This window comes from Dasypus novemcinctus, chromosome 3 (genome assembly GCF_030445035.2).
Source record: "Dasypus novemcinctus isolate mDasNov1 chromosome 3, mDasNov1.1.hap2, whole genome shotgun sequence".
Lineage (NCBI taxonomy): Eukaryota > Metazoa > Chordata > Mammalia > Cingulata > Dasypodidae > Dasypus > Dasypus novemcinctus.
In genome coordinates, this window is record NC_080675.1 from 40,860,653 (window position 1) to 40,887,835 (window position 27,183).

The 27,183-nt window shown below is 40.1% G+C and overlaps 1 protein-coding gene across 5 annotated transcripts in view; it reads left to right on the plus strand.

Annotated features, from left to right (window-relative positions):
• The window catches only part of DCAF5 (DDB1 and CUL4 associated factor 5), a 118,582-nt gene that overhangs the window by 21,970 nt on the left and 69,429 nt on the right, over positions 1-27,183 (plus strand). For 3 of the 5 annotated variants that reach the window (XM_004477318.5, XM_004477319.5, XM_058293225.2), the window contains exons 2-5: positions 12,727-12,870; positions 16,379-16,415; positions 17,311-17,450; positions 19,297-19,426. In XM_004477318.5, coding sequence (XP_004477375.1) covers positions 12,727-12,870; positions 16,379-16,415; positions 17,311-17,450; positions 19,297-19,426 — 451 coding nt within the window. Of the gene's footprint in view, positions 1-11,706; positions 11,791-12,726; positions 12,871-16,378; positions 16,416-17,310; positions 17,451-19,296; positions 19,427-27,183 lie in introns of all 5 variants that reach the window. The other 2 variants (XM_058293224.2, XM_071213848.1) reach the window with 1 other exon arrangement.

A 27,183-nucleotide genomic window follows, 5' to 3' on the forward strand; every position in this document is an offset into this window, starting at 1 on the left:
CACATATGAGGTCCCAGGTTCAATCCCTGGCCCTGGTACCTCAAAAAACAAACGTTGTTTGAAAGGAAACTTATATTACTATGATGCCTATGAAATCATGGGTTTTATGTGTTAGTTGTTTTTTTCCCAATATACCTTAAGAAATATAATTATTAAAATCATTTCTCTATCATCCAAAACCAATCAGTGGCCTATTCATGGCACACTTTAGGAAGAACAAGGGCTTTGGAATCAGAATCCCACTCTGCCTCTCATTGATGGTATTCTCTTGAACAGGTGAATTTACCTCCTTGTGCCTTGGTTTCCTCTTTGGAAAAATGGGGATGTTGGAAATTATCTCTTAGGTGTCTTGAAACTATTCTGTGACTGTGGTATAAGATATTTATGGATTTCTTTCTCTATTTCTGCTCAGGAATTGCAGACATTGTCTAGTGATTGGTGTGCTGGATTAGTATTTTAAAATCCCAGCTCTGTTACACTTAACTGCCACTAGTCGTCTGATTTTGGAGAAGTCGCTTTATTTCACAGGATCCTAGTTGCTTTAGTACTTGTTTTCCATTTATTGTATAAAGTGCTGCAAGCTAGGAGCCAAAGCTTCCATCACTGAGGTAAGCCATTGCCTCATTTTTTACATCTTTAAAATGGAGATAATGTTTCTCCTCTACTTTCACCTAATTGGGAGATATGGAAAAATGAGATAATAGGTAGATAAATGGACTAGGTTTTCAGGAGAACATACTAGGTGAAGACGGATTGTCAGCAGAAGTTCAAACCTATAGATGTTATCCTTACTATGGCTATTTCTGTAATGAAGGAAAAAAATCAGTATGACACCACCTTTACTTATCTATCCAGACCTGTCTGTGCTTGTCATTAGATTTTTTCTTTTCCTGACTTGGGTAGTACCATTAAATCCCAGCTTTGTGACCTTGGGCAAATGACCCAACCATAACTTATATATATCCATGGGCTAAATGCAACCTGTACTTAGCCTGCTTTCAGCCTGCAAAAATCAGGTTGCTGACTTCTTTTGAAAAACTGGGAGGGAAACGGACTTTGGCCCAGTGGTTAGGGCGTCCGTCTACCATATAGGAGGTCCGCGGTTCAAATCCCGGGCCTCCTTGACCCGTGTGGAGCTGGCCATGCGCAGTGCTGATGCGCGCAAGGAGTGCCTTGCCACGCAAGGGTGTCCCCCGCGTGGGGGAGTCCCCACGCGCGAGGAGTGCGCCCGTGAGGAAAGCCGCCCAGCGTGAAAAGAGAGTGCAGCCTGCCCAGGAATGGTGCCGCCCACACTTCTTGTGCCGCTGACGACAACAGAAGCGGACAAAGAAACAAGACGCAGCAAATAGACACCAAGAACAGACAACCAGGGGAGGGGGGGAAATTAAATAAATAAATAAATCTTTTAAAAAAAAAAAAAAAAAAAAAGAAAAACTGGGAGATCTGACAGCTTTGAGCCTTCATTCCTCTATGGCAATAACTGACTGAAGGTGAGTTAATGGATTGTCCTTTTTCAAAAGGGTGGTATGTTCTCCATTCTGCCATTTAATCTGATGGGTTTTACTCATTTGCTTTGCTGCCTGGCCCATTTTATATGAGAGGCTGGATTGCATTGTGGTAAGGAGCCAGATTACCTAGATTCACATCCATCTTGTACACTTGGTAGCTGTGTACTCTCTCTTTATTTAGCTTTACTGTTGTTGCTTCTTCCGGATGATAAGGAGAACAGCAGTACCTACAGCATAGGGTTGTTACAAGGATTAGAAGAGCCACCACAAGGAAAGCCTTTAGGATAGTCTCTGACCTGGAGTAAACTCAGCTGATGGCAGCTATTGTTGAGTTTATATAATAATTAGTTAACATTTATCTAGCTTTTACTATGTATCAGACAGTGGGCCAAGCCCTTTACACAGATCTATCTCATTAATCTTAACAATAATACTATGAAATAGGTAGAGTTATTGTCTGTTTTACAGATGGGAGGACTGCAATTTAGAGAGGTTAAGTAACCTGCCTAAAGGCACATAGCTAATAAGAGGTAGCAACATGGAGAGTGGAGCTGAGGCAGCCTGTCTCCTGAGCCAGTAGTTTAGACTTGCTATGCTGTCCTGCCCCTTGTTTCATTCCCCTAAAATGCTATAGGTCTAATTTCAGGAGTGGCAGGCTAGGGCAAATAGAGACTAGTGCTCTTAACTTTTTTTTTTTGCAAGTGACTTGAGGAGAGAATGCATTTAAAAATCTCCCAAATTTATAGATAACAATGGGTTTTCCAGGTAGTGAAATGCCAAGTCAATGGGGATAAACTGCAGACAGCTCTTTTTTGTCTGAGCATTGTGGGCGGAAAAGTGGTAAGTGAATTTCAAGGTAGGTAAGTATATAGTAATACATAAAGAAAAATAACTCAGACTGCTTGTAGAATCACGTGCAAGGACCTGAGAGTCATTTTAGCCTTATTTAAAGGTCAAAAAGGCCAGCAAAATGCTAGCCATCTCCAGGAAAAAAATTGAAGATAGTGTTCCGCTTTTGTACTTTTTGATAGAGAGGATAGAACTTAGGCTCCAGGCTCAATTCCTCCAATTATTAGCAAGTCATTTTGCCCCTCTGATTCTCACCTGGGAAAAGGGCCTGATATAATCCTTAACTCACAAGGGAGGATAAAATGAGATGTGTACAACATTGAAATTCTGTACAAATGTCAATTATTCTCAACTTTGGAAAAATAACAAAACAGACTTATTTCCCACACACTGACATAGCTGGGCCCAGTGATACATGGGAGCTGCCTCTATCACATTGCTACTCTTGGAGCTCAGGAGAGGAATAGTCCATACAAAAGGAGGTCTGACTTCACAGAGGGGCCAGCACACTCTCTGAAGAGAAGGAATAAATAGGCTGAGGAGAAAGCCGGGCCGAATGGTTTTCCTTTGGTCTTGGCACGTTAAAAAATACCTGCAACAATATATAAAAGAGTATAAAGTAAAATTGCTGTCCCCTAGAGAAAATCTTTGCTAACCATTGGCAATTGTCCTTCCAGATTTTTTTCAAACTATATAAATTTGTATTTATTTTTGTTTTATTAAAATGTATCATGTAATCCATTCTCCTATGTCACTTAAAACAAGAGTTTCAAAGATTAGGACAAATTGAAGGATGACACTTTAGAAACTAGGGCATTTTTAGGGATGTGTATACATAATATTTGATACACTGTGCTAAATGCTTTACATATACACTGTACTTATCTTGCTTAATCCACACAGTCACCCTGGGATAAATTTGGTAGTTTCTTCACTTTACAATAATAAAATTGAGATAAGAGAAGTAGAATAACTCAACCCAAGAAGACATGGATGGTAAAACCAGGATTTTAATCTGGGTACTTTTAATCCAGAGTTTATACTTCCTGTACCCTTCTATAGCATCACCTTTGTTTGCCTATCAGAAAGGAAACCTGCAATCCCAAACTCTGAATCTAATCTCACTCTGCCCATTTTTTCTTTTTGAAAAAATAATGTTTTGCATAATTAATACAAAATTCAAAACTTATAAAATGGCATACAATGAAAAATAAGCCCCCCTTAATCCTCTTGCCCCAAGTCCTCTTATCAGAGACTGTTCTGTTACTAGTTTCTCATATATTTTATTAGATTCTACCCTTCTGTATGAATGTATCAGCATATATATGTATGTATATATATACAAATGATAGCATATGATAACTGCATAGTTTTTTTTTTCTTAACATAACACTTTGTATCTTGGAGATTGTTCTATGTTGGTACAGACAAAGCCACCTCTTACCTTTTGGGGAGTGAGGGGTATATAGTACATAGTTTATCAATGAACAATAATTTTAACCAGACCTTTATTTGATGACATGTAAATGTTGTGCTGTAGGAGCATTTGAGCCAAAGTTTCAGAACGCTCTCCCACTGCTATCCCTTGCATGGCTGAGTGAGGAAACCCAAAGCAAATCCTTTCCTCTGTGCCTCAGCTTTTCTAGGTTATAAAATAAGAATTCTACATAATTACCCTCCTAACAGTGTCCTGAGGGCTTTCACAGTTTCTGATTATAGCTCAGGACCCTTTGGGAAAGGATACTCTTTTAAATATAAAGGTTTTCCATAACCACAAAGTTGCTGCCACGTCTTTATAGTGTATTAGAGGATGAATTAGTGATTTTAGTGTAGAAATAAATTAACTCAAAATAACCAAAATCAGAGTAGTTGTGTTCTCTTTGGGGCTGTCAGATAAATTGAAGCTAAATAATTGCTTGTGAGGAGACCAGGCTTAGAAGACTTGGTTGCTCCTTGTCTCTTGCCTGATGCCAAGCAGCAGGCTTTGCCCTCCTTAGAGGTTCCAGTGCTCAGCCGCAGATGCCCTGGAGAGGCTTGTCCCCCTGACCTGAGGCCAACCTCACAAACACCCAATTGCCAGGCTCATGGATCTGGCTTAACTGATCTCTTAGGCTATACAGGTCAGATAGTCTTTTGTATGGGACTATATCATGAATCTCTGCCTTTTTTATTTGATAAGGTGATTCACAGGAGGAGAGTAATGGAAATTTTTTCACAGTCTGAACTGACTTATCCTGGCTCCACCATTTCTCCTTTGCTCTGTGGGGGCAGAGGTTTGGGCACAGCTGTTCTGCTCCCCCTGCTGGCTTAAAAGCAGCCCAGCAATTTCAGATAGGACCTCATTTGTACCCATTGTATATTTTTTGCCAACACATGGTTGAAAAGCATTATTTTTGCTCAAGTCTCTTGATACTTTGACAAAGAAATGTGGGAGGACGTGAGCCTTACATCTTTAGACACTAGCCTTGAGGGCAAAGTAGAAAAGGCAGACCCTGCCACAGTAATAATTGCTGCCTCAGTGATTTCAATCTCTCATGGACTTGGATTGTCATCATTGTCATGTTAGATATTTAGGACAGTCATTTAAAGTGATCCTAAGGCACTCTGCAAATAGTCATGCATTGAAATACTAAGTACTTTACAAAATTGTCATCCTGTAAATTCCTAGAGCAACCATTAAAGATAATGCTGTTTGATAAGATTGGGGAAGACCTAAGCTGAGAATAGTTCTGACTTTGAGCACAATTTTTTAAAACAATTTTTTAGAGTTTTTTATTTTTATTTTTTAAAGATAGTCCAATACAAGAGAAACTGTGCTGCCTGGCATAGGTCTTAGTGAATGGATTCAGAGAGGTGCGCCCTCAGTTATTATATTTCTTTGCCATGAGTATCCCAGCTCATTGTGGAATCTTTTTTTTTTTTTCTTTTTCTATTATGAACACTAAAAAGATGGGCAAACACTTTATTATGGAAAATTTTAAGCAAGCATAAAAGTAGAATGGTATAGTCTACCCATCTATAACAGTTATCAACATTTTATTAATCACCCCCACCCCCTGTTTTTTCTGGAATATTTTAAAGAAATGCCAGACAGATGCCATATCACGCACTGTAGTATGCATCCTGCACTGATAAGGACTTTTTTCTTAACATAATCACACTGCTATTATTGTACCTAATGGGAATAATGGTATGTCCTTAATATCATGAAATATTTAAACAAACAGTTAAAGTAGAAAGATACCCAAATAGTGATAGTTTATTAAATTTGCTTCCAGTCTACTTTTATTTTTTTAAAGAAACAAAACTTTGTGGTACATTTGAAGACTTTTACTATATATATATTTATCCATAAACAATATATGGTATTGTTTTGTTGGCATGTATGTACATATACATATCATTCTTTACATATCCTGAAACTTGCTTTTTTTCACTTTCCATTAAGTTTTCAAGGTTTATTCATGTTCATTTTAACTGCTGTGTAGAATTTCACTGTTTCGATTCCATTTGTATTAATATTTGTATTCCAAAGAAATTTATCCATTTCTCTATTCATAGATACTTATATTATCTACAATTTTTTTGCTTTTGTGAGCAATGATGCAGTGAACATTCTTGCACATTTCTTTGTACCACTTTGTGAGAACACATCTAAATTATAATTTGCATTTCCCAGATTATTATGAGGGTTGAAATCCTCTATAACATCTGTTGGCTATTTGAGTTTCTTCTTCAGTGAGTTGTCATGTTCTTTGCCTTGTTTCCTATTGGATTTTTAAAAAACTGTTTCTAGGAGTTCTTTGTATATTCTAGATATTAAGCCTCTGTCATTTTTGTGTGCTACTACAGTCTTTATAATTGCAGATAATCCTTTCCTGGTGCTTGTTCTTGATCCCTATTCTGGGTCCCTCAGTTTATTCCTGTTAAGTTTGCTTCTGTTTTTACTCCCAGACTCCCTTTTACTCTTAACCATCTTTTTGAGCTATGCCACCAAGGCAGAGTCCCTTCAGTTGTCCATTAGATGAATTTGCTTTGTCAGTTGTTTGTTTGTTTTTGCAATAGAATGGTTAAAAGTGGGGGATATGGAGTCTTTTTTTTCCTCTCCTCTTCCTGCCCTCCCCCCATTGTCTGCTCTCTGTGTCCCTTCCTGTGTGTTCTTCTGAGTCCACTTGCATTATCCAATGGCATTGGGAAGCTGCATCTCTTTTTTGTCATTGTTGCATAATCTTGCTGCATCAGCTTTCTGTGTGTGAGGCGCCACTCTTGGGCAGGCTGTGCTTTTTTCACGCGGGTGTGGCTCTCCTTGCGGGGCATACTCCTTGCGCATGGGGCACCCCTACATGGGGGCGCCCCTGCGTGGCATGGCACTCGTTGAGTGCAGCAGCACTGCACATGGGCCAGCTCCACACAGGTCAGGAGGCCCTGGGGATCGAACCCTGGGCCCTCCATATGGTAGACAGATGCTCTATCAGTTGAGCCACATCCACTTCCCGGGGCTATGGAATCTTAACTGCTTGCTTTTGAATATTAGCTCATCCTTACTGTGTGACCTTGGCAAGTTAGGTAACTGGTTGTTTTTTTTTTTTTAAGATTTTTATTTATTTATTTATTTCTCTCCCCTTACCCACCCCCAACCTGGTTGTCTTTTTCTCTGTGTCTATTTGTTGCGTCTTCTTTGTCTGCTTCTGTTGTTATCAGTGGCACGGGAATCTGTGTTTCTCTTTGTTGTGTCATCTTGTGTCAGCTCTCCATGTGTGTGGCACCGGTGATTCCTGGGCCGGCTGCACATTCTTTCGTGCTGGGCGACTCTCCTTAAGGGGCGCACTCCTTGCGCATGGGGCTCCCCTATGCGGGGGACACCCCTGTGTGGCAGGGCACTCCTTGCACGCATCAGCACTGCACATGGGCCAGCTCCACACGGGTCAAGGAGGCCCAGGGTTTGAACCGTGGACCTCCCATGTGGTAGACGGACGCCCTAACCACTGGGCCAAGTCCGCCGCCCAGTTAACTGTTATGCTTGGCTTTATTATCTGTAAAACCTGTGAGGGTAGAACTATTATCCCCATTTTATTTTACTTTTTAAATGAGGCACAGGGAGATTAGATTTAAAACATGATTTAAATAGAGTTTGAAATGTGGCCTCTTTTAATTTCCCATTTTTGATAGACACATAAGTACAGAGAATTATTTCTCTATTATAAGAAGCACAGTAGCAAAAATTTTCAGAAAAAACACCTCATTTTCCCCAACAACAAAGAGACGTATTTCCATGATAACTCTTATAGATCTTATAGATAGATCAGTGACAGAACGTCCCTGACCTGTGGCCTCAGTGTTGGGGAAAAACAAATAGAAGTGGACACAGTAGAGAACTAAAGTGCCCAAGACCTGTCTTAATCTAGTAATAGGGTGAAAAGCCCTTTGTGTCATTTTTTTCATTAAAGTAAAATAAGTAAAACAACAACAACCCAGATCTTTATTTTCATGACCATAACTTGATGTTTAACAATGTAGTAAGTTTGTAAGGTGCTATAGAATGAATGGATGAATAATTAATGAATTAATTAATTTGGAGGTACCAGTGTATGTAGGACGTAGGTGCTTAACCACTGAGTACACCTGCTCCCCAGGTATAGAATTTAGGTACCATCCCAGGTCAGAGAACTCACAGTTAAATTCATCAGCAAATCATAAACTTCAACAGTGGGCCACATTTAAGAAACCATGAAACACTTGGGGGAGGACACAGAACTTGATTAAGACTGGCAATGGAGTGGGGAAATGTGTGAAGGAACTCTTCTTTCTAGGCGAGGGAGAATAAGTATGATTTGGTTACTGTGTCTTCTATTATATTAAATTTTTTAATTGTAAAAGGAAATACATTTATGGCAAAAAGTCAAGCAATACAAGAAAATATAAAGTAAAAAGTAAACTTGAAAGTGTCCCAATAATCTCCCAGAAGTGGTGTCCACTAAAAAAACTTTTCTAGCCATCTAGATATACTAATATAAGCATAAATATGCAAGTGTAAGCATATTCATTCAATGTCTACTCTTTGGAGTACTCATTTAGGTGCTGGGGATTCTGCCGTAAACAAAACTGACAGGGAAGCGAACTTCGCCCAGTGGTTAGGGCATCCGTCTACCACATGGGAAGTCCGTGGTTCAAACCCCGGGCCTCCTTGACCTGTGTGGAGCTGACCCATGTGTGGTGCTGATGTGTGCAAGGAGTGCTATGCCACGCAGGGGTGTCCCCTGCGTAGGGGAACCCCATGCACAAGGAGTGAGCCACACATGCAAGGAGTGCCCTCGTGAGGAGAGCCGCCCAGCGCGAAAGAAAGTGCAGCCTGCCTAAGAATGGTGCCGCCCACACAGAAAGCTGACACAACAAGATGAGGCAACAAAAAGAAACATAGATTCCTGTGCCGTTGACAACAGCAGAAGCAGACAAAGAAGATGCAGCAAATAGACACAGAGAACAGACAACTGGGGTGGGGATGTGGGGAAGAAGGGGAGATAAATAAATAAATAAATAAATAAATAAATAAATAAATAAATAAGTAAATAAATCTTTAAAAAAAAAACAAAAACTGACAAGGTTCCTGCCATGATCAAGCTTTTTTTTTTAAAAAAAAGATTTATTTTCTCCTCCCCCCTCCCCTGCTCCCACCCTGTTGTTTTTGCTGTCTCTGCCCATTCACTGTGTGATCTTCTGTATCTATTTCTCTTTTTTGTCTTCTCTTCTCATCTTTCTCCTCTAGGATTCAGAGGAATTCAATCCTGGGGACCTCTGATGGGGAGAGAGGTTCCCTGTCAATTGTGCCACCTCAATTCCTGGTTTCTGCTACACTTCACTTTGACTCTGCCCTTTGTTTCTCTTTTTGTTGTATCATCATCTTGCTTTGTGACTAACTTGCGCAGGCACTGGCTCACCATGTGGGCACTCACATAGTCACTCAGCTCACTGTGTGGGCGCTGGCTCACCATGCAGGCACGCTTTCTCTTCTTTTTTTCCACCAGGAGGTCCTAGGGATCGAACTTGGGTCTTCCCATATGGTAGACAGAGGCCTTATCACTTGAGCCACATCTGCTTCCCCATCATGGAGCTTTTTAAAAAGTTGTTTTACACAGATGGGATGTTGGTATACATACTGGTTTTTTTTGTTTGTTTTTTTTTTTAAGATATTTATTTCTTCCTCCCACCCTACCCCCCATTGTTGTTTGAGCTTGCTGTCTGCTCTCTGTTCATTTTCTTTTCAGGAGGTGCTGGGAACATAATCTGGGACTTCCCATGTGGGAGGGAGGCACCCAATCACTTGAGCCACCTCTGGTTCCTGCTTGTTGTGTCTCTCATTGTGTTTCTTCACTGTGTCTCTTTGTTGCATCATCTTGCTGTGTCATCTTGTTGCATCATCTTGTTGTGTCAGCTTGCCATGCCATCTTGTTGCACCAACCCATCATGCCAGCTCGCTGTCTTACTTGTCTTTTTTTTTTTAATTTTATTTTATTTATTCATTTTTTAAAAAAATATTACATTCAAAAAATAATTAGGTCTCCATTCATCCCCAAGCCCCCACCCCACTACTCCCCCCAAAGTAACACTCTCCCCCATCATCATGACACATCCATTGCATCTGGTGAGTACCTCTCTGGGCATTGCTGCACCCCATGGCCAGTGGTCCACACCATAGCCCACACTCTCCCACGTTCCATCCAGTGGGCCATGGAAGGACATAGAATGTCCGGCAATTGTCCCTGCAGCACCACCCAGGACAACTCCAAGTCCCGAAAATGCCTCCACATCTCATCTCTTCCTCCCATTCCCCGCACCCAGCAGCCACCATGGCCACTTTTTCCACACCAATGCCACATTTTCTCGATTATTAACCACAATAGTTCATGAATAGAATATCATTAAGTCCACTCTAATCCTTACTATATTCCTCCTTCCTGTGGACCTTGGCTTGGTTGTGTCCATTCCACATCTATGTCAAGAGGGGGCTTAGATTCCACATGGATACTGGATGCAATCCTCCTGCTTTCAGTTGTAGGCACTCTAGGCTCCATGGTGTGGTGGTTGACATTCTTCAACTCCATGTTAGCTGAGTGGGGTAAGTCCAATAAATCAGAGTGTAGAAGCTGAAGTCTGTTGAGGCTCAGGGCCTGGCTATCATATTGTCAGTCCAGAGATTCAAATCCCCTAGATATATCTTAAACCCCAGCACCAACTACAATTCCAGTAAAGTAGCATGAAAGGCTTGTGCAAAGAGATCCCATCTGAGTCCAGCTCCATCACGCAGAAACACCAACTCCAAAGAAGGGCCAACTGACATGGCAGTGAACTCCATCTGCCATGACCATAAAACCTGTGGGTCTCTTTAGCCCTGCTTGTCTTCTTTAGGAGGCACTGGGAACTGAACCTGGGACCTCCTGTGGTAGGTGGGTGCCCAACTGCTTGAGCCACATCTGCTTCCCTATACATACTGTTTTATACTCCATTTTTCCCACGAAGAGTTTTTGGACTTCTTTTCATATTAGCTCTTATAGATCTACCAAATTAATGGCTACATGGTATGCCATTGTATGGATGTGCTGTAATTTGTAGCTGTTGGAAGCAGATGTGGCTCAAGAGATTGGGCTCCCGTCTACCGTATAGGAGGTCCAGGGTTCAATTCCTGGGGCCTCCTGGTGAAGGCAAGCTGGGCTGTGTGGTGAGCTGGCCCACACCAAGAGCTGGTGCAGCAAGATGATGCAACAAAAAGAGACGCATGGGAGAGACAATAAGAGACGCAGCAGATCATGGAACTGAGGTGGCACAAGAGATTGAGCACCTCTCTCCCACTCCGGAAGGTCCCAGGATTGGTTCCTGGTGCTGCCTAAAGAAAAGACAATCAGATACAGAAGAAAACAGCAAATGGACACAGAAAGCAGAGAGCGAGCCCCAAAACAGGGAGGGGCTATTAGATAAATCTTTAAGAAAAAATTTGTTGAATGGAGGGGGAACAGAGCAGAGGTACAGAGCTTGTTAAGTTTTGTGGCTTTGTTTTCTGTTGTTGTAACTTAAATTTTTATTAGAAAAGAAATATAATGTAGGCTTATTATAAAGATCAAACATTACCAAATTACATAAAGTAAAAGTTAAAAAATAAACTTTTCTACCTATCTTTGATACTACCCTGAACATGCCTGACCTCATCTGATCCCACTTTTTAGAAATAATAACCACAATTAACTGTCTGGTGTTCATCCTTTTAATGTATCTGCAAATATACAGAATATGTAGACCATATATAGTCTCATTCTCTAGGTGCTGGCTCATGCAGTGTAATATTCTTTATTTAATTTAGACTATGGAGAGTTATCCAAGGAAAGAGCTGGACTGAGCGTCATGAGGGCTGGGTTTGCCCAGATCCTGCTACTGTGAGAGCCAGGTGACTCTTTAGTTGTCATTTGTACTGTGTCTCATAATCAATGAGAAAACATCAAGGAGAGTGTTTTAAAAACCAGTATGCTGGGAAGCGGTTGTGGCTCAACTGATAGAGCGTACCCCTACCATATGGAGAGTCCAGGGTTCGATACCCAGGGCCTCCTGACCCATGTGGTGAGCTGGCCCACACGCAGTGCTGCTATGTGCAAGGAATGCTGTGCCACGCGGGGGTGTCCCCTGCATAGGTGTGCCCCACGTGCAAGGAGTGCACCTTGCAAGGCGAACCGCCTGGTGCAAAAAAAGCACAGCCCACCCAGGAGTGGCTCTGCCCACACGGAGAGCTGATGCAGCAAGATGATGTAACAAAAAGAGTGACACAGTTTCCTGGTGCCGAATGACAAGAATGCAAGTGGATGCAGAAGAACACACAGCAAATGGACACAGAGAACAGACAATGGGGGGGAAGGGGAGAGAAATAAATAAAATAAATCTTTAAAAAAAAAACAAAACAAAAACCAGTATGATAGAAATATTACTTTAGAGTTCTTTTTTGCAAGCTATAGAAACCAGCTCAAGCTCTCTTAGGCCAAAAAAGAAGGAAAAAGACTTTAGTGGAAGAGTTCTAAGTAGCAAATGAAGAACTGGGCCTCTAGAGACAGGAACAGTGTAGCTTTAGGATTCTCAATAGCGGGAACTCCTGTTATCAGTGCACTTCTTTCCATTTCTGTGTATGTCTGTTTAAGATGAAGAGTGTATTTGAGTGGCCTAGAGTGTTTCCTGGTGGTTACAGGTATAGAGTCCTAGGTTTCTGTGCTCTGGTAGAATCTCAAGGAGTTGGGAGGTACAGTTTTAGAAGGGGTAGGATTCTCGGCTGGCAAAACCAAGAGTCAGCCTCAGAGTATCAGTGGTTTTGACCCTATTTTCTTGCTTTCCTCTCTAGGAGGAGATGATCGCCGGGTTCTACTATGGCACATGGAACAAGCCATCCATTCTAGAGTCAAGCCCATACAGCTGAAAGGAGAACATCATTCCAATATTTTTTGCCTGGCTTTCAACAGTGGCAACACCAAAGTATTCTCGGGAGGTGAGAAGAAGGGAGATTTCTATTTTGGGCAGTACAGTGTGGCTGGGATTTTAAAGAAAGATAATTTCTTTTTCTTCCTTTATCTCCTTGATCTCTGAAATTACTAGTTTGTCTTCTTTGCATTTAGCAGTTTCGTACATATATTAGCGTAATTTTTTTTTAATAGGAAACATACTTCACTCTGCAATGTAATACACAGAAACACACACAATTGAAACAAAAGTTTCATGAAACAGTACTTAACCTTACTATGTGCGGTACCCTCTGATTTTTAAAAATTGTATTTCATTCATAAAGATGCTAGTTGAGACTCATTGGTTGCATGAGTCACAGATGGCTCCTGTTTGAAAAACATTTTACTAGGGCATAATTGCAAAGGCTTGTGCCCCCGCCAGCCCCTTGGTGGTGGCTTCCATCAATCACACTCCTTTCTGACCACCAAATTTCTAGCTCTGACCTCTCTTCTGAGCTGCAGATTTACTCACTGAATATCTACCTATGTATTCCACAAGCAATTTAAATGTAACAGATCTAAAACCAAGATTATTGGTACTCTCCTGTACAAAAACTTCCCCTTGTCCCATGGGTTCCCTTTCTTATGTCACCATTCACTCGTTCATTTCTCCTATAAGCTTGAAACTTAAGAAACTGTTGTATTCAGCCATTTTCAGCTTGTAAAAATGGCAGTTTCATATGACTCAACCTAAATTGTTTTTTTTTTTAGGGTGTACTAGGGATTCAACCCAAGACCTCATACATGGGAAGCAGGAGCTCAACCACTGAGCTATAGCTGCACCCCAATGAGAGTTGGTTTTGTTGTTCGTATTATTTTTAGGAGGTAGTGGGGATTGAACCGGGGACCTTGTGTATGGGAAGCAGGCACTGAACCACTTGAGCTACATACACTCCCCCTAAATAGTAATCTTGAAGTCATCCTCAACTCCTGCCTTTCTTTCATTTACACACCTTGTCGGTCACCAAGTCCCATTAGATCTCCTTAAAATCTTTCATAGTCATCCTTTGTTTTCTGTTCTTATTCTATATCCATTATTCTGATTCAGGTCCTTATCTTTGGACTGGACTGTTATAATGATCTCTTGTCATTTTTGCTTCAGTATCTCTCTAACCCTTCTTCTAATTCATTGCTTACATAAGTTTGCTTTTTTTTTTAATTAAAACCTTTTCTTTTTATAATGATCTTTTGTGATTTCTGCCTCAGTCTCTCTCTAACTCTTCTTCTGATTCATTACTTACATTAGTTTGCTTTTTTAAAAATTAAGCAGGTGCTCAATCACTTGAGCTACATCCATTCAATGCTTTTTGAAATAGAGTTTTGGGGAGCCAATATGGCTCAGTGGTTGAGTGCTGGCTCCCCACAAACACGGTCCTGAATTCAGTTCCTGGTCCCTGGTACCTCAAAAAAAAAAAAAAAGTAAAATGGTTTCATGGGAGCAGATATAGCTCAAGTGGTTGAGCGCCTGCTTCCCATGTATGAGGTCCTGGATTTGATTCCCAGTACCACCTAAAAACAAACAAACAAAAACCAACTCTCATTGGGAGCAGATGTAGCTCAGTCGTCGACCACCTGCTTCCCGTGTGTGAGGTCCTGGGTTCAACCCCTGGTACCTCATTTAAAAAAAAATATATATATATATATATATATATATATATATATGGGTCACATAAGTTTTCTTCTGAAAATGTAGTTTTGACTATATAAACCTTTGGCCTCACAGTACCCACAGGATAAGGTCTAAACCCCACTTTACCTGTCTGGCCTCACCTCCCTTCCCCTCTGTCATGATCTCTACCCAGCCTAACATCCTTGCCATTGCAGGTATATACTATACTGTAATATCTTGCCCTTGTGCCTTTTGCTCATTCTGTACTTAATTGTTCAGTTCTCACAAGTTCCTCAAAGCCTTCCATTGCTAAAAAGTCCTATTTGAGTTTCTGTTCAAATATCTCCCATCCTATAAAGCACTTCTCCCATCTACTTTAGGCTTGTTCCTGTATGTGTCTCCTCATAGCTAGACCTTATTGCTACAGCCCAACGAACTGTCTTGTTACTGTTGGTTGTTTGTGCAGTTGTACTGTGAGTTCCTCAAGGTTCTGGCAGAATTCTTTTTATATCCCTAGCATCCAGCACTGCGCCTGATACCTAGAAGGTTTAAATAAAGATTTATTGATTTAATCAGTAGAGTTTATGGACAGAGCTTTGTTTAAGATGGCCTGGGCCACATCTTTACTGCTACCTTACCTATTTAAGTGAGTAATTTTGTACTTTCAGCATGGAGTGGGAAAATATTTACTTTTTCTTTTCAAATTCATGTTTTTATTTTTCACTTATATAAGCCATCTGAAGGCAGGACTACACATATTATGAATGTATTTTCAGATCCCTTGATGGAATAAGGAGAAATGCAAGAGAAAAAAAATTGTGGATAAAAACTTCCTCATGACTTAGAATCACACAATCACCAATTTTAAAGCTAATAAAAGATCTTAAGGAGGAGATTTTGTTGAGGCTGTACCTGGTAGTTAACAGTTATTAGGGTCTTAAGAAGTACATACATTAACTCTTATCCTTACAACAATCCTATGAAGTAAGTACAGTTATTACCCCTATTTTACAGATTAAAAGTGAGGCATTGGGAAGCGGACTTGGCCCAATGAATAGGGCATCCGCCTACCACATGGGAGGTCCACAGTTCAAACCCCAGGCCTCCTTGACCCGTGTGGAGCTGGCCCATGCGCAGTGCTGATGCATGCAAGGAGTGCCCTGCCACGCAGGAGTGTCCCCGCATAGGGGAGCCCCACGTGCAAGGAGTGCACCCCTTAAGGAGAGCCGCCCAGCACGAAAGAAAGTGCAGCCTGCCCAAGAATGGCGCTGCACACATGGAGAGCTGACACAACAAGATGATACAACAAAAAGAAACACAGATTCCCGGTGCCCCTGATAAGGATAGAAGCAGTCACAGAAGAACACACAGCGAATGGACACAGAGAGCAGACAACTGGGGGCGGGAGGGGAAGGGGAAGAGAAATAAATAAAAATAAATAACTAAAACTAAAAATAATTTAAAAAAAAAACCAAAACTGAGGCATAGAAAAGTTCAAGAGCTTGCTCCAGAGCTCACAGTTAATGAGTGTTTTGCTTTAAAAACAAAAACAGAAAGAAACTAGCTCAGAGGAGTGAATTGATTTGCCATGATCATTTACCATTTTTCCTTAATGGCAAAGTTTTTTTACATCATCCACTGAGTAATACATTTTGAGAACTGTTATTATGCTATACCTAGTTGCTATTAAGCTTTAAAGTAGGCTTTTTAAAATATCCTACTCTTCTTAAGTTATTTTTAAGTGTTTTTTTTCCTAGTTAATTCTCTTAATTTGTATTAACATTGACTTTGTTCATAGTTTTTCCCCTGAAAACTTTAAAATACTAAATCGTAATATGGATGGGGGACACCTTGCAGAAATGATAATGTGTTTTTTTTCCTTATAGGAAATGATGAGCAAGTTATTCTTCATGATGTTGAAAGGTAAATAAATTGTTGGTATGTGGAGGTGATTGACTCTATTTTTCATATGAAGAGAGGCAAATTATTCATCAGGCCAAAATAGTTTTTGGTTTTTTGAAGAAAATAATATGAAACCATCTGTCTTTTTCTGAAAAAGATTCCTGTAATAGTTTTGAAATATAAAGAAAGATTTGGTATGAAATCATAGTTTTCAGTTGAAAATTTAAAGGGAGCAGTTGGAAGGGAAGGGAGCATAATCCTTAATAACAACAATAGCTAATATTTATTTAGTTCTTACTGTGTGCCAGGCAGTGTTTTGTTATGTATATGTATTAATTCATTTAACCCTCAAAATTTCATGAGGAAGTACTATTGTGATATTCATTACAGATGAGGAAACTCAGGCATAGAGATCTTAGGCAAATTAAGGTCAAGCAGTGCCAGGGTCTGAACCTAGGCTGTCTGGCCTCAGAGCCTTGCTCTTAATGCCATGGCTGATTGCCAGGAGATCTCTCTACTACCAGGCCTCAAACCCGGCTGCTTAAAGTTTTCCCTTGCTTATTGGAAATCATGCACAATCACCAAGTCTGGCCACAAGCAAATGTATTCTGTAATAAATGGAAACATGAAACTTATCTGTTGAGTCACTTTTAAATATGCTGGTTTAGTGCAAAAAGTAAACATTATGAAATCTTTAAAATGACTCTTTAATAGTACTTTTTTTTTTTTAACCTGAAAGTTGAATATCTAACTTTTAGGAAAAGACCATACCCACTGTCATATTGGGTTTAGCTAAATTGGCTTTCTCCTAAAAATGAAAGAGAATTCCACCCTAGGTATCAGTGGTGGGGGAGAGGAGACTCTGCACTCTGTTTGTGTGTATGTGTGTGCCTCTCTCTTGCTCTCTGTTTCTCAGCAGTGAGACCCTGGACGTGTTTGCCCACGAAGATGCGGTATATGGCTTGTCAGTGAGCCCAGTGAATGACAATATTTTTGCCAGCTCCTCAGATGATGGCCGGGTTCTCATCTGGGACATCCGGGAGTCTCCCCATGGAGGTAGGGTTAGTACAAAAGACTATTGGATTGGGTTGAGGAGTTTGGTACAAGTTCATTGCAGGTCCAGTTTATGACCTGAGTAAATCTGAGTGGGAACGAGGTAGAGGAAGGGGAAATATGAAACTCTTATGTGGGGGCATAGGTTTATTATGTCTTGGAACCCATCCTATCCTTAAGTGGCCAGAAATGAGGCATTTCTCCTAACCCTTCTCCAACTACCTACAAATCACCACAAACCCTATCAGTACTTTGGTGTTTAGTAGATACATGGAGCAGAAGATGTGGTACTTGATTGTGGAGGGAGCCACCAAGGGCCAGTACTGTGGGCTGGGCTGACACACAAATTCTTGATTATTTACAGATAATGGGTATGTTATATACTTTCTTGCCCCCTACTTTAAGACCTGTTGTTTTTGTTGTTGTTGAATCACAGAACCTCACCTTGCTATGTATAGGATTTTTAAATGATGGCAAACATACTCTGGTTAAGGGGGATTGTCTGCATGAGTTCTTCCTCTAAATGTGCTCGTTGAGCAGAGCAGGTGTAACTTAGTGGTTGAGGTACCTGCTTTGCATGCATGAGGTCCCAGATTCAATCCCTGGAACCTTCTAAAAAAAATGTGTTCTTTGAGTCTCTGAAATGTGAAATGAAGAACTTGTCCTATTATATCTTCAAAGTTCTTCAGGAAATGCATCTTCTCAGCTTATTTCTTGCAGAGAAATTTCTCTCTTTAAGTGTGCCCATCTTCCAAGGCCGTTTCTTCCAGCACCATCCTCAGTGCCATTGCCACCCCATCTTAGGTACAGGTTTGCAATAATTATAACTGTGATGTAGAATTACTCTTCTGCCTGCATTGTCTCACCTATTAAAATGCTGGCAATATCTGGGTCTTTTTATTTTTCTGTATTCCAAACATTTAGCAATCTGGGTCTTGCTCATCTTTGAGGTTCAGGCTGCAAGAGAAGCTTGTAATTAGGGTCAGGCCAGCAAAACAGCAGCAGGCAGCAACTGTGATTGAGTCACTGTGTGATTTGTAGGTGAAATTTGCCTGAACTGAAGTGTCTGATGGCTGAAATCACTGAATGCTTCATCTGCCTGGAGGTGTGTGCAGTATTACATTATGGAAGTCATAGACTGGAAAAAGTGCTTTCTTTCTCTTACTTCTAACAGGTTCCACAGGATTGTCGTCGTTATCAAAGTGATTCCTTCCTTACCTGGAGTGTGCTGATGTGTGCAAAGGGCTACATAGTTTCTAGGGGGAGTTGGTTAATGCAAGAGAAGTGCAACTGTTAGGTGGACTTTTTTTTTAAATATTCCACTACTTGGAGTGAAATCATAAATTCTAGACTAAGACCATTTTCTCCACTTGTACCCCTTTTTAATTTAGGGAACAATGTGAACCAGAAGGAAAACTGCAGTATTGTTTTGCAATAGTCCTCATTAAAACCGTGTGTGGTTTAAAAACTTTTAATTTCTAAAAATTACATTAAAGGTATAATCCAGTTTTTCTTAGTCTTTTCTTTGCCTTTCTATCTACAGTAACCATTTTTGTTTTTATCACAGAATCTGACTAGGTGCTGTATATACTTTTGAGTGCTATAGCTTAAAATTTGGTTAAATGTTTTAAGCTGCTGTTTTTAGACTTTATGTATACAGAAAGTATGTTCAAGGACTCGCGAGAACCTTGTGAGTAAGGGTGATAGCTGGGATGATGTGCTAGGTTCAGATGGGCCCATCAGGGTAGTTATTAAAGGGTGTGCTCCTACTCACATTTACCCTAGTGCTCTGCCTGTCACTGGCTCAAAGGTGCCTAGAATGAGCTGATCATAATTTCTCTTTTCACAGAGCCCTTCTGCCTGGCAAACTATCCTTCAGCCTTTCACAGTGTGATGTTTAATCCTGTGGAGCCCAGGTTATTGGCCACAGCCAATTCAAAGGAAGGAGTGGGACTCTGGGATATTCGAAAACCTCAGAGGTGAGCCACCTTTATTTATACGGTGTTAAAACTTTTCCCCACCTCATCTCCCAGGTAATGTGATCAGCAGTAGGGATTGTAAGAACCTGTTTGGCAGTTGACCTTACATGGGCATCTCCTAACATGTATCATGTCACTGAAACCAGGGGAGTCCTTTTTCCAGGGGTAGACAGTGAGAAATCTAAACTCCTGGAGGAGTAGGAATCATAAGTTGTCATCTGGAGTCCAGACAGTGTCAGTTCTAGGCAAACCGATGAGGAGGAGAGAGCTTCCCTTTAGTTCTGCCTCCCCTCTTTAGGCCCAGTCTGCACCAGATGTGTGGGAGCTCTTCCCAGGGGGAAAAGAGATCTGCCAAACTCATTGACACTGAGTCAGGGATTCTTAACTCCAGACTGGAGGGATTTCCTAGATGTGCTTTAGGAGAACTGAAATCCCCAAATTTGTATGGAAATTTTATTATGTGATTCCCCTTCTGTTTGAATTATTAAGAGTATACTTAGTTGGGGAGTGTATGTGGCTCAAGTGATTGAGTGTCAGCTTCCCACGTGGGAGGTCCTGGGTTTGCTTTCTGGTGCCTTCTAAAAAAAAGTAAAACAATCAAACAAATAAAAAAAGACAAACAACAAGCAAAACAAATGAAACAAATCAACTCAGGGGAGCCAAGATGGTTCAGAGGTTGAATGCCTGCTTCCCACATACGAGGTCCGGGGTTCAATTTTTGGCCACTGGTACCTAAAAAAAAAGTATACTTAGGACAATCCTGAACCAATGGTATAAATCACTGATGGGGGAATTTCAGATATCATTAAGGGAAATGTGTGTGTGCGTAGTAGGAAGCTTTTTCATGCTCCTTAAATCCCATGGGGAAGGGAACGGCCCTTCATGGCATCAGTACATAAAGCTGGCCTTGTTGTTATACTTAAAATGCATGGCTAGCTCCTCTGGGAATTCTACACCAGAGGGAATTTTCCCACTTTGTAAAGCAATATTGAAGAAGAATATCATAGAAAGCAAGCAAGGTTATGATTTATTTCATACGCCTCAGATGAAAAGGGCAGTTCAGTACAGAGGATTATCTTCCTTGATGATTTTTAATCCTAGTTACTTATCTCCATGGGGCAGTCAGAGGGGGTTGAAGCTATTGCAGCCCAGAGGGGAGTCTCTGGTGTTGAGCAGGCTCCTTGTGGCTCCACGGGGCAACAGATATTTTTTTTGCCCTCTCTGTGGTACGCACATCTGGCTCTTGCTTTTCTATGTTGTTGAAAGGGGTGTAGTGGCAGAATCCCTATTGTGCCTTTGCACTGTATGCTTAGAGAGACTTGCTTTCTGCCAGGAAGACATCCTCTGTGTTTAGCTACAGTGTTCTGTGTCACTTCAGGCTCTTTAGGAGCAACTGTTCTGCTTCACCCATATTACAAAAGACAGGATTTGGACTAACTATGCCAGCTGTCTTCTCCCAACCTCCTATCTCCCATGCTTATAATTGTAATGAATAGCTGGCAACTGGAGTAGGGCACTGATCTATTCATCTCCAGTGGAAAGCTTGAGTAATTCGTGATGTCAGCAGTGTCTTGAAAGAAAAGGGGGATGTGAGTGTTTTATTCTTCATTCCTCCCTCTCCCACCGTCTCCTCCATTAATTTCCTACTGTGCATTGTATTTAGGCTGTTTCCCTTTCCACTTACCTCCTTTTGGTTTCTTTCTTTTCAAAAAAATTCTAAAATGGTTATTTTATTTTTGTAATAATGTTTATTAGATTTTGGGTTTATGTAGAAATGTGTAATGAAAACAAACAAAAAAAAGTAGAAAAAAAGAAAAACATCCCATCTCCAGATTATCTGTTACTTGTACATTTTTTTGGAAATGTTTTTACATTATATGGTTCTTCTTCCCAGTCTCTAGTCACTCTCTCCAAAAGTAACCACAGGCAACAGTTTCTTATGTATCTTTCCAGAACATAATTTAATGCATATATCAATGTGTGTACATATCCTTTAGAAATTTAGCCTAGAGAAAAAGTATTCACTGTTCTCAACCTCTTTTTTCCATTAATGATATGTCTTGGGGCTCTTTTCATATTATCACAGATCTAACGCATTCTTTTAATGGCTACACAGTATTCCACTTATGTGATATACCCAACAACTGGGACTTGTTTCCAGTTTTTGGCCTTTATCAAAAATGCTGCATTGAACCTGGTTATACACCCATCTTGGCTTACTTTTTGCAACAATATCTGTAGGGAATTGCTGTATTGAAGAGTATATTTATTTGCATTTCTTGATAAAAATTGTCACAGTGTTCTCCAGAAAAGCTGCACTAATTTATAAACCTACCAGCTGTACACATGTTTTTCCATACTCTTACCAACACTTAAATTTTTCCTAATCTTATAGGAGAAAAGTAGTATCTTCTTTTTATTTCCCCTTCAGTTATGAGTGAGGTTATATGGTTTCTTTGGTAACCTATAGTTTTCAAAGCCCATATGGGAGATAATAGACTAATTGGCAATCTTGACTGAATTCTTTCTTGGACTAAAAGGAAGAGCAGAGTGCCATGGGGACTAGGTTAGTTTTGCCTAGTTTCTTTCAACTCTTCTAAGATGCTATGAGGTTTTTCTCTGTGTGGCAGAAAAGGGGCATGAACTATTCTTTGAGCACTGTTCTTAAATTCATATCCGTTGGTGGTTGGTTGGGACTGAATTGCATATCTTTTCTGTTTGAATTCCCTCAGTACAAATTTGCGTGGGGGAGGGAGAGAGGGCCCTTTGTCTTTCCCTTGCATGATTAATTGTTCTGAGTGGCAGTAGATGATTTGTCTCCTGAGCACAGCTGCCTAGAAACCCGGACCCAGATCTTGGGGCAATTCTGAATCCCCTGGGAGAACAAGCGAAGAGCAAGTCTAGGGAGAGATCTTAGGGGATTTGTGAACCTCTTATAATTGCAGGTAAAATTTTATATGTTTGGGTATCAGAGTGGCACATATGTGGTAGGAGAGGGAGAGAACTTTTACTAGGTTTTCATTGATAACCATGATCCCAAAAGAATGAGTCAGTGTTCTGGAGATTTTAGGTTTAGGTTTAGGTTTAGAGCCTATTGTGGCTTCTTGCCAGGCTTATAAATATTTTCCATCTTATAATAGCTTGGGCAAGTGGGTGAATTTCAGGGTCTACTCTGAATGTGTTCTGGCCAACTTGAAACAAATATAATTTCTTTGTGTCAATGAGGAGACCTTTTCCTGGCCTTTCCTTCTTGGCTCAACCTATGGATTATTCCATGCTTGAATGTTTCTCTGGCCTACTCTAAACTTGTGCTGTATTTCTCTAGTTTAGCTTGATAGCATGTAGGTTTGTGAATAGAATCACCTCCTAGCTCATAGAGTTAGCAGGGACACTTTTGTCCCACTCCTGCCCTCAAATAAGCTGATTAGAGGGCTGGTTGGTAGCAGAAAATTCAGTCCTAGAAGGGACTGTAATGATCTGATTTGACTTCCTCAATGTGCCACTTAAGCAACCAGCTCAGTGAGGTAAGGAGAGGCAGACGAGCTTGATGGTTTAGAGTGTAGTATTTGTAGCCAAACTGAGTACAAATCTGGGTAGTATACCTCAACACTTAACACTTGAGCAAGGTACTTTACCTCTTGTGTGCCTGATAATAATAAATAATAGCAGCTAATATTTATTAAGCACTTACTGTGTGCCAATATTTGAGAATTATATGAATTACTTTGTTTAAACCCTAGTTTAATCTAGTTTTCTTTCATCTGTACCTTCTTGCAATAGAACTTTTTCAGGATTCCTCTCTCAAGTTTCACCAATATAGACCTGCCCAAAACTGGAATCTGAGTCCTTTAGCCTTTTTGCTTCTTGAAAGTTAAACCCCTTTCCACTTCCTATTGACCCAGACCCTGTATACATGTTGGCTTTCCAAGTCTCTTGCTCTTCTAACCCTGAAAACCTGCTGGAAAGTTTTAGAACAAAGGTTACAAACTAGCTGCCCACAAGCCAGATTCCACCCACAGACATTTTGTTTGGCCTTTGTGATTTAAAGTTTAGAAGTTTGAAAAAGACAAAAGATATCACTGGACTTTTATTCTCATATGACAACAGTCATCTGAAGCTGAGTCATGGTGTATTAAGGGTCCCATCACGCATGGATTGTCTTACACAGGTGTGCTTCCCTCATTTACATTACTTGCCTGGTCCTGTAGGCTTTGGAGTTTGAAAGGTCTCCTTCAGCGATTTTAGCAGTAGTGAGTGGGTCATATTCTGGGGATGTGTGAGTATAGGTGACTGGATGGGAGAGGAGTTTTCCCATGTACAAGTATACATTTCATGTTTGGACAAGGTTTTATTAAGCTCATTTAGACTATTTCTGCTGATGTCTTTTCACAACCATGTCACCGCCAACACCCTTGTTATGTCTTGCTTAGAATATTGCCATGGTCTCTGAACAGTTTTTAGAATTGAGATTCTCTGACATCTAGAGAGTTCAGGAAAAGCAAAATTTCCCTCACTGTCACTCTGCTTATCTTACCCTTTTCATTGCCTGTTTTAACTGTCTTCTCACTCACTACCTCTCTCCCTTATAATCTCTTCATTTTCTGTCATGAACAGTTCTATGACAGGTAACAGTTTCTTGCTTTGACAAGGATAATAAAGAGAGTGGTTCTTTCCCACTCAGTAATAAAACGGGGTAAGGAATTCCTATAAAGACCTTACAAGATGGTGCTTTTATATGTTGTGTAATTGACGCATCTGAAAATGGGCAATAAATACAAATTCCAATTATTTCAAGGAAATGGCTCTTAAGACCTCAGCTGGCTCTGGGACCTCTACTTTAAATGTTTGCTCTGTGGGACCTGTGCCAATCCTTTTCCTGTAGAGACCAGATTAAATATAACTTCTTGCCTTCTGAACAAGCCTGGCAATTTCTGCCATATTACATTTATGTATTTATTTACTTATTTTTAAGATTTATTTATTTCTCCCCCCCACACACACACATTTGCATTTACTGTGTGTTGGTCATCTTTTTAGGAGGCACTGGGAACCAAACCTGGGACCTCCGATGTGGGAGGGAGGCACCTAATTGCTTGAGCCACCTCCGCTCCCTGCTTTGTTGTGTCTCTCATTATGCTTTCCTTGTATCTCTTGTTGCGTCATCTTGTTGTGTCAGCTTGCTGCGCCTGCCTGTTGCATCAGTTCACGCTATCTTGCTCGCCTTCTTTAGGAGGCACCAGGAACTGAACCTGGGACCTACCGTATGATAGGTGGGAGCTCAAGCACTTGAGCCACATCTGCTTCCCCCACATTGTGTTTAAATGTTGCTCATATTGTTGTAGACGTCGAGAGAGGTTCCATTATTTGCGTATGAAAAGGCCAGGACTCATTATAATCTTGGGAAGGGAAAAGTAATTTATTTATGGCCGGCCAGACTTGGGAGCTTTCTGTTCAAAACCTGAGCCCCGAACAAGATTTTTGAGTTCTTTTTATACAGAGGAGGGGCCAAATGATTCTTTGTTTCAGTGCTCAATAAGCTTGAATTAACATGTATCTTTTATATTCTAGGTAAGCTTTTGGCACATTTGGTTTGCATTTTCCCTGAATATTTAAAGTTTATAGAATTTGCATTGCTAAATTGTTTTTTTGGGGGACTGGAGTCATTGCCATGGTTACCAAGGGCAGGGCTGCAGCTCTTACTGTCCTACACGCACAGCTCAGGACGCATACAGCTCAGGTTGTCTACAAAGAGATGAACAACTTCCCACCCACAGCCCACATCAATACTATTATGGGAAAATTAATGGGAAAATAGAGAGCACAGGCTCTCTTCAAAGGTTGGAGAAGGTTCTTATGTTTTGATGTTTGTTGAGACTTTAAAGATTGAGGCTCCACTGGCCTTGGCATCCTTCTCTGAATGCAAGGCCATGAGGGTAGACAAAGGTTTCCTAAATTTCTTGAACAGGACATAGAAAGCACTATATATAAAAGAAAAAATATACATTGGATTTCATTAAAATTAAGAACTTTTGTTCATCAAAGACACTATTGAGTAAAAAGATAAGTCCATAAGCTAGGAAAAAATATTGATAATACATGTCTTGAACAAGGATTTATATCCAGACTATGCAAAAAACTATAAATCAGAAAGAAAAAGATAACTCTATTTTAAAAATAGGCAAAAATGTTGAATAGGTACTTTGCAAAAGGGGATATCCAAATAGCCAATAAGCATTTGAAAGGTAGTCAAGGTCATTAGTCATCAGGGAAGTACAAATTAAAACTGCTGTGAGTTATCATTGTATACCCACAATGGTTACAATTTAAAAATCTGAAAGTACCAGGTATTGGCAAAGATGTGGAACAATTGGAATTCTCATACATTTTAGGCGAGTGTAAATTGGTACAACCACTTTGGAAAACTATTTGTCAGTATCTACTAAACTAAACATATGACTGTGACCCAGCAATCTTATACTTATGTATACTTAAGAAAAATACATATTTCCATTAAAGACATGTACAATAATTCTCAAAGCATCTTTATTTAATAGTCCCAAACTGGAATCAACCCAAATGTCCATCAAAGGAGAAGGGATAAATTGTGGACTATCCCTACAGTGAAATATTACACAGACATAAAAAAGAATGAACTTCAGATATACAGATTGACGTGGATGAATTGCATAGCCATAGTGATGAGTGAAGGAAATGAGATACAAAAGAGTACACGCTATATGATGTCCAAGAACAGGCAGGTTATAAAAGTAAGAATAGTGGTTACTTCTAAGTAGGGTATTTATTAAAAAGGCATGAGGGAAACTTCTGGTGTTTTATTATCTTGATCTGGGTGGTAGTTTCATGGGTGTGTATTTAGCTAAATTTATTGAGCTGTATGGTTAAAATTAATGTATTTGATTGCATTACTTTTAAATAATTTAAAATAAAAAAGAATCCAAAGTCACTATTATCTTTTTTTTTTAAAACAAGCAAGGATGACTTTATTCATAGCTACCATTGTAGTCAAGAGGGAGAACTCAATTCCGAGGAAGACAGTAGGTGGATATTTTTTCTTTTGTATTTTTTTAATTGTCCTTTTTTATCACTGTGATCTTTGAGTGGGTATTTACATTCTTTACCATGACTCTCTCATTGTATGACTCTGATATGGTGATATTGTAGCAGTTCCTTAGGGAATTTAAGTTTGGAGGGGCAAGAGAGGAGAGAGGAAAAAATTAAGAGGACCCAGTAGTTTAGATGATTTTCTAGAAAATTCAGCAGAAAAGCTGGAGACCATTGGAATTTATATGTCAAAATGATTAGTTCTATTTAGGAGGCATGCCTTCTGGTTAGCCACTCTTGTTTTTCCCTCTCTTTCTTCCCACTCACCCATCTTCACCAGATACACATACACACACACACACACCCCTAAAACTCATGAAAATGTTCCATTTTACTGAGACCCTTAATAAAAAGTTTGTTTTCTCCCCAGAATTGTATTCCTTTTTTTTCTTTTTTATTCATTTTCTTCTCTTTTTTCCTTTTGTTTGTCTTGTTTTTTCTTTTCTTTCTTTCTCTCTCTTTTTTTGATCATTTGTATTCCTTAGCTTGTTTTTCATTAATATTTATTAGTCATCCAGATTGAAATTCCAGAGTCCCATATAACTCTCTTTCCCTGTATCATAACCAGTCAGCCTTTCTCTATGATAGTGTCTGGCTACTCTTCAGTTCTCAATGCTCCTGCTCCATTTCAGGTT